General features: G+C 34.6%; 1 protein-coding gene across 1 annotated transcript in view; it reads right to left on the bottom strand.

Annotated features, from left to right (window-relative positions):
• LOC129221638 (transport and Golgi organization protein 1 homolog) overlaps nucleotides 1–7280 on the bottom strand; it is a 56275-nt gene extending 48995 nt beyond the window's left edge. Inside the window, exons 1-2 of the mRNA XM_054856165.1 lie at nucleotides 7199–7280; nucleotides 3671–3923 (exon numbers count right to left, since the gene is read on the bottom strand). Of these exons, the coding sequence (XP_054712140.1) occupies nucleotides 3671–3881 (211 nt within the window). The 5' untranslated portion in view covers nucleotides 3882–3923; nucleotides 7199–7280. The remainder of the gene's footprint in view (nucleotides 1–3670; nucleotides 3924–7198) is intronic.
• Nucleotides 7281–8690: the final 1410 nt, after the last annotated feature.

Here is an 8690-nt window from a genome sequence, read left to right on the forward strand (position 1 = left end):
TCCAATATTAGCCAGCAATCAAGATCAAGGGATGAAGAAAGAATTTATAAATAAAGATTTGTTCACCATGATGCAGAACTCCTTAGAAATTGGTTTTAAGTTTTAACAAAGGCTTATTACAAGAAACAAATTGTACCATAAAATATTCTCTAGTTTGTACATTAATCTATAAAAATATCAATTGACATGCAAAACCAGTTTTTAACTTTTTGTGTCAAATGATGGTTTAGTAAAGAAAAATTCTGTACTTCCGAAAGGAAAAGCATTCCCTGATTATGTTTTGAAAGGAAAGCTATTTTCATACTTTCAATCCCAATTCTAAAAGGTTAAACAGCATAATTTACAATTTTATTTCTTGCCCTTCATATGTTTGTTTTACTTTTGTTGTCTTTTACACTTCAAAGTACAGTATGACCCCAATTTAACGATTGCCAAGAGACTGGTAAAAGTTATCCTTACATCAAGGATATCATTAAATCAAGAAACATACACAAAGTTTGTCCAGAAAATACATATAAATAAGTTGGGGTGACGTATTACGGCATCAATGCAGTTAAATCGGGACCAGTGAAAAGTATCATTAAATAGAGGGAATCGTTAAATCATGTATTGTTGATTTGAAGTTATACTGTATCTGCTAGGCATTTTATATTTTACCATCCATGATGCATAGTTAAAAAAAAAAGTCTTTCAAAGAACCATCATTGAAAAAAATATTTCTGCAGTTTTGCAAGAGACCAAAATTCTTATTTTAAGATGGCCACAAATAATTTTACAGGGATTCATAAAAAAATTATAAACAGCAAAATTATACCAAAAAATTGCGAGTTAAATGTGGGTCAAGAAAAGCAGAGGATTGTAACATTGATGTTTAGTTTAGGTAAATATAATAATGGATGAATTACAGTAGCAAATCTAATCTATAAATTAATTCAGAAAAAAAATGTGATGGTGAGTTTCCTTTTGCATATCACAAATAACAATGTTTTCTCTTCATGAAAAAGCTAGAGTTGACAACTTTCAGATGGAGAAGTTGAAAGAGTTTATCTGCTTAGAAATTAACTTACAATGCCGAAATTGAACTGATGTGTAGCTAAATCTGATAGCTAATCAAGTACTATACATAATTCTGATTCTTAAATGATGGTAATACACAAAGCACATCAAGATCAAGTCAAAGTAAATTTAAAAACTCTGAAGCCCAATCAATATCGTTACTGAATAATGCAAAAACATTTTAGTGCAAGTACGCAATCCTAAAATTCAGGGGTTCATTTTTTTCTTTTTTTGAAAACCTTGTACAACAAAACTATATGAATACCACATAATTATTCAGTCAATTCCAGTCGAGGACTGCAGTTTCGTGCTTATTAGCACTCATCAGCCCGGCATAGGAAAGTGACTGAGCTGGAGGTAGAAAACTTCTTAAGGAAGCCAAGAGTGCCAAACAAACTGGTAGCTAATACAGAATTAGCACAGGCCAAACAAGTGATTGAAGCAATGGTTTGGTTCAACTCAAAGATTGAAGGCAAGGCAGGTATATTCAGTTTCTGTATTAGTTACCAGTTTGGTTGGCACTTTTGGCTTTCTTATGAGGTTTTCAACCTCCAGCTCAGTCACTTTCCTATGCCAGGCTGATGAGTGCTAATAAAGGTAAAACTGCAGTCCTCGGCTGGAATTGACTGAGCTTTTTTTTTTATTATTTATTTATTATTTTTTTATTTTTTTAAAATTTATTTACTTATTTTTTTTTTTGTGGAATGTTTCATGTGCCACATAATTAGTTTGTTACTTATAAATGAACACTAGAATTATGGTGATCTTCATGTATATAGAAATAGGGTGGGAGTCATTTTTACATAATGTTGTATATTTGTAAAAAATAGTTTAAAATAAACATATTTAGAATAAATGCAATTTATTTAAAGGATGCAGATATTTTAAGTATGTATATTGAAGCATTTTAAAAAAAGTTTAAAAACTCTGAAAATTACTAGCGCTGTATCATTTGCATTTCAGAAACTAGCAACTAGTGCTCTTTTATGTAAAAAAAAACATTATAAATGTTTCAAGTTCTTGTAATGATATATTCTAACAGGCATGCTTCAGGTTCTGCTTAGTTTCAGCATCAGTAAATGTATTTGCAATTCTTTTGTTCTCAAAAGGGTCAAAATGATACCTGCTCACACTTTTGGGTATAACCCTTTATTATTATTATTTTTTTAATCAATATTTTTGAAAGTTTTATGTTATTAAACAACCCTATCCTCATAAATTAATAGCCAATGATAAAGTAACTGGCATGTTTCAACAATGAAACTCGCGCCAAGGTATGATAATCTGATAATATGTTTTGTTAATGTTTAACATGCAGGGAAATGCTTTATCGTGACAAGGCTGAACTCGATCCGGTGACTTAACTGTCTTACTGGTAAGACTGTTATTTTGGGAGGATAAGGAAACGTGAAAATGGTCAACAAGGATCGCTATCTACTGGAGTTAATGTTTAATCCACTGGAGTTAGGGTTAAACTACCCAATTTAACTTAAACTACCAAAATGTCACCAAACAGGCAATCGCTGCATTCAAATGTACATAGAAGCCCATTTTCACCCCTCATACCATGACGAGTGACTTTCTAGTTACTTAGAAAAAGTCAAAGGATTAAGCTTTTTATAAAAATATGGAGGAGTAGTTAGCAAAAAAAGTTTGCTTGGGGTCAAAGTGACGCCTGCTGTAATTTTAGTGTTGATACATAAACCATGCTTTGGTCTTCTTTATCTTTATCTTTACTAATAATAAAGCTGAACGTCCTCTGTCCGGATCTCTGTGATGCGCATAGCGCCTAGACCGTTGGGCCAATTTTTATGAAATTTGGTACAAATTTAGTTTGTAGCATGGGCGTGTGCACCTCAAAGCGATTTTTCGAAAATTCAATGTGGTTCTTTTTCTATTCCAATTTTAAGAACAAAATCATCATAAGATGGATGAGTAAATTACGAAATTATCATAATGTGGAACCGTAACATGGGCACAAGCCAATTGGCCAGATACGAAATTATCATAACGTGGAACTGTAACATGGGTCAATTGGCGAGAAAATTCACCATATATTATTTGTAAATATACAGGCGAACCAAAAGACCTTTTAATTTTTCTATTACGAGCAAATCTCGTGCGGGTACCACTAGTTAATAATAAAGCTGAAAGTCTGTCTGTCAGGATCTCTGTGACTTACATAGCGCAAAGACCGTTTGGCCGATTTTCATGAAATTTGGCACAGAATTAATTTATAGCATGGGGGTGTGTACCTTGAAGCAAGTTTTTGAAAACTCGATTTTGTTCTTTTTCTATTCAATTTTTAAGAACATTTTATCGGGCAAATTATCACAACGTCGACGAGTAAATTACCAAATTATCATAATGTGGAACCGTAACATGGGCAAGAAAAGAACATAGCAAATTGGCGAAAAATTCATCATCCATTATTTGTAAATATACAGACGAACCAAATGACCTTTTAATTTTCTACTATGGGCAAAGCCGTGCGGGTACCACTAGTTATACATAAAATGATGACTGAAACATGATTACCATCAGCACATTCCAAACTTCACAATACCTTTGCCACTTAACTACATCACTTGAACTGAATTTTATGAGTACTTACTCATGTTTTGTGCTCCATAACTGCTTTCCTGAAAGTGTAGATCCACATTTGGTGAGTGAAACATATTACCAGGAATAGATTGCATTTCCTGCTCATAATAAAAGCTATTACTAAAATAATCTTCATGATCATGAGCGACAGTATTTGGATCAGCATTCATTTGCTCAGACCAACCAGTCTCTGAATTGTCCCAAGACATTGATGGACCCATTTGACTAGAAATAGTATGCTGATGATGGTCAATCTCCAAAAACTGTAAAAGAAAAATATATAAGTATAGCACAGTTGCCAACATGGGTGGCAACTGTGTGCCACCCATCTAAATGTGTAAAGAACTGATGCTGTTTTGTATAATAAAGAAGTAAAGGGTATAATAAATAGTTAGTGTATAATATTTAATAATAAATAAGTAAGATGCTGTTTTGATAATAAATTATAAATCCTACTAATGGCATGAAACAAACTTGCATGCTCAGCTTTCAAGAAACTTTTCTTTTTAAAAGTTTTGTTGCCTAATTGATATACCAAACATTGATATATATTGATATATCAAAGCATGCAATCAAATGTAATTCAAAAAACTAGAGAGAAAAAAATCTATTTGATTATTAGTAATTCATCATGAGACGTATACAAAAAACTTTAGGAGAATAATGGGTCGTTTTTCAGTAAAACTAGGGTAGACACATTTCCCAAGACGATCGTATAAGGAACACTACAATTGAAATAGAAGGGGTAGCAGAAAAAAAAGCTGGTTTCTGCTCTACCATATAGAAACGGGTCACGTAATACTTGGTTATTAAGAGTATTGCCAGTGTTTGGTCATTGACGATAGGCAGGGGCGTGCATGGGGGAGGGGGAGAAGGGACACCTGTTGGCCGGGGCCCGAGCCTGAAGGGGATCTAATATTTTTTCAACACAGGATATTGAAATAGATAGCTGTAATGAACTGCCGCCTCCCCCGACTAAACAGAAAAGTGAACTAGGGGAGAAAAAAGCGAAAATATGACAGTGACTATTTACAAATGGGCTTTTATTTTACTGGAGAAGAGTCTGAACCTAGACAGACCGCTTTGTCTTCTCTGCAACGAAGTTCTAGCGAACAGCAGTTTGAAACCGTCACTTCTGAGAAGACACCTCGAAACAAAGCATCCGACACACAAGGACAAACCTATCGAATATTTTAAAAGAAAATTGGAATATAATAAAAAGTGTAGCATCTCTACGTTCCTGTTAGAATCCAACGAAGATAGTAAAATGGCCCTTGAAGCTTCATATCGAGTCAGTTACAGAATTGCAGCCACGTACAATTGCAGAAAATTTAATTGGACTGTGTGCTAAAGATATTGCTAAGTTTATGCTGGGAGAAAAGTCAGCAAAAAAAAAAAATTGACCTGGTTCCGCTATCAAACAACACAGTATCACGCAGAATTACTGATTTGGTAAGTAATGTGGAGAAAGAACTTGTGAATAGAATAAAAGAGAACAATTTTGCGATCCAGCTTGATGAGTCGACTGATGTAGCAAACGCTGCAATGTTACTTGTCTATGTTAAGTATATTTTTAACGATACAATTAAAGAAGATGTACTGTTTGCAAAACCTTTGAAAACCAACACAACTGGAGAAGCAATTTTCGAACTGGTCAACAGTTACTTTGAAGAAAATGGAATAGATTGGTCTTTGTGTGTGGGTGTGTGCACGGATGGTGCAAAATCAATGACAGGAAAATTTGTTGGCTTTGTGGTGCGAGTAAAGAAGATCAACGAGAAAATTGAATGGACTCATTGCTGCATTCATAGACAAGCATTAGCATGTAAGCGTATTCCCGCAGAATTATCCGCTACTTTGAATGATGCGGTAAAAATTGTAAATTTCATAAAATCACGTGCCACAAACTGCCGTCTATTTCACGCGCTTTGTGAGGAATTGGGAAGCCTTCATGTTACTTTACTTCTTCACACAGAAGTTAGATGACTTTCCCATGGCAAAATTTTGACACGCTTATTTGAATTGAAGTCAGAAGTCCAAGCATTTTTTGTTGATCATCCATTTCACTTGTCCACTTGCATATTCGATCCTCTTTGGCTTGCATATTTAGCCGACATCTTTTCAAAATTAAATGAATTAAATCTATCCTTGCAAGATGCAGTTGTTAATATTTTCGTTGTATATGATAAAATTGAAGCTATGGTAAAAAAATTGAATTTCTGGATCCAATGCCTAGAAATGGGTGAGTTTTCTTGTTTCACTCTCTCTTAGTTTCACTTCTCTTACACTAAAGGTAGTTTTTTTATCAGAAAACTCAATGAAACTTGATGAAAGCGTTAAAAGAAATGTATGTGAGCATCTGCAACATCTTGAACTAACTTTTGACGAGTATTTTCCTAATAGGCGTAACGTCCCTCTCTCAAACAACTGGATACGCAATCCTTTTGAAGGAAATCCATGCTTAGAGAACACCCTGACATTACCTGAAAAGGAAATGCTCATCGAGTTATCCTGTGATAATTCATTGAAAACTACCTTTAAAGAGCTCTCGTTAATTGACTTCTGGCTCAGTGTAAGAAATGACTATACCGTTTTGTCCAAAAAAGCAATTCGAATTTTGTTACCATTTTGTACAACATATTTGTGCGAGAAAGGATTTTCCTCCTATACTTATCTCTAAGATAAATACCGAAGCAGATTGAATGCAGAGCCTGATTTAAGACTCAAACTGTCAGACATTGAACCAAACTTTCAGTTTCTTTGTTCCGTCAAACAGCCACAAATATCGCATTAAGGATTTTTTCCCCAATTTAAAGTATGCTTAAAAAAATAGTTGGTTTATAAAACTTCTTCTTTATAATTTTTCTTGTAGATGTAGTTTTAACTTTTTATTAATGTTTGCACTTAATGATATTTTACAATTATATTTTTGTTTATTGCAATCAAATGCTGCAAAAAATGGAAAGCAAACATGCTGTTTTTTTATTGTTTCTTACATGTTACTAATTTCAACATCAGGGGGTTCGCGAACTTTTTTGCCTGTTCCAAGGGGTTCGCAAAGAGAAAAAGGTTGGGAACCGCTGCTGTAGCGTATACTGTAGCGTGTTTAGTAGTTATCTATATTCAGTGTTGCAAGTGCAGCACTGAATATAGGTAACTACTAAAAATGTCAACTTATAATTAGAACAATTGCCTCATTAAATAAAAGTTTCAATGAATAATCTCAACAACAAACAACACAGCAAACTCCCAATCATCCACGTATTAGGGTGGCACAGTGACCATGGATAAGCGAATTTGCAGATAATCCGCAAAATAGGTGAAAAATTGATACTTGTGTATGCAATAGCATAACAAGATCAATAACATTCGACAGTGTAAAAAGCAGCGGATAATCCATTTGCAGATAATTGGGAGTTTATTTAAAGAAGTTTTAAAGCAAAATATATCTCAAAACTTAATGTTTCACACTGTTCACTATATCAGCACATCATATCAGCATGTACAATATAATTAGCATACTAAGCTTGTTACTTACATCAAATTCAGCTGGTACAAGGTTTTTGCTATATGACAGTGTCTCTTGAATTAAAGTTCTTAAAATATATCCTTTGTGTCCTCTAACCTAAATAGAATTTTTAAAAAAATTATGATAGAAAATAGATTATTTTTTAATGAAATAATGAATTATGGATTATTGATATAGATAGAAATATATTTACCATGAAAACACTTAACACAAAAAGTCAGTTAAGAGGATGCGACATAGTGGACTGGACAGCACACTGTGCAATTGAATACATATCAATTTTAATCATCTGACTGCTCAATTTGTGAACCAAAATCTCTTATTTTTTTTCTCAGTTGATCTTCAAGGGCAACCACTTTTATCTCTATCAGAATACTGTTCGTTTTCCTAAGCCGAGACTAAGCGCCAATTTGCGCATGCGTCAGGTCTGCTGTGATTTTATCAAAATAGGGAGGGAAACCCGGAAGTAAAAGGTGGAAAATAAGGTGTTCAAAGACCGCAAGTGCGAGATGTAAGTGCCCATCCTCAACCTATAGCCCCTTTTTGAAATGGAATCTTTTCTGAGTGGTAGTCTTTGCTTGAGAACGGACAGTACTTACTAGTGGCACAATTTAGTAGAGAACTGACATCTATTGGCCAAAATATAAATTAAAACGTAAAATACTGTACGTAATTTATACTAGTGGTTAAACAAGGAAAAATGGGATGCATTCTTCAGTATAAGAAAATACATGCCCGCCGAAATCAAAGGAGGAGCAAATTTTGCTACATTTGAGTTGCTCATGGAAACTGCAGGATAATCAGCTAGAGAGTAAACACTTTTCACTCCAGGGTCCCTCGTACCTACCACTATTTGTGGTTTAACCAGTTGCAACCCTGAAGGCAGCTCTGATTTTTTGTTTGAGACCAGAAGTCCAGCAATACCTGGTCCAGCACCCCCAGAGGTATCGTTTCTCTTGGAGGACTTAGTAACCAAGAGCATATTTAACGCTCCCCAGTCATCAATAATGAAGACGGTGGATCTTCGATCGGCTAGGATCGAACTTGGGACCCTCTGGTCACAAGTCTGATGCCTTACCGATCAGGTCACCATGCCTCCCGCTAGAGCAGCTGTTCCCAACCCATGGGCCGAATAGCGTGTTACTGGGTCGCAGACACTGGTTAAGAATCTGAAACATCAAGATAAATCTTGGGGCTTCAATTTATGTTTTTTGCACACTCACTTACTAGATGTCCGTCACTCACTCATATGCTTTCCCTGGCTCATAGCCTATAAGGAACTTTAAGATTTTTCACATTTCTTAGGAACTTTCTCATTTAATTGGAGATGAAATCTAATGCATCAGAAACTCCTTAAAGAAAATTGTCAAAGAAACTACTATCAGCTTCAAGCTTCAAGTTAAAAGTGCTCCTCCTTTGTTGAACTGGCATGACCAAACAGTGAGTTGAGACTTTTTGAGGGACTTTTCTACAATATATCTATTTGACTTTTGCCCTATGA

The sequence above is a fragment of the Uloborus diversus genome, chromosome 4 (assembly GCF_026930045.1).
Source record: "Uloborus diversus isolate 005 chromosome 4, Udiv.v.3.1, whole genome shotgun sequence".
Classification (NCBI taxonomy): domain Eukaryota; kingdom Metazoa; phylum Arthropoda; class Arachnida; order Araneae; family Uloboridae; genus Uloborus; species Uloborus diversus.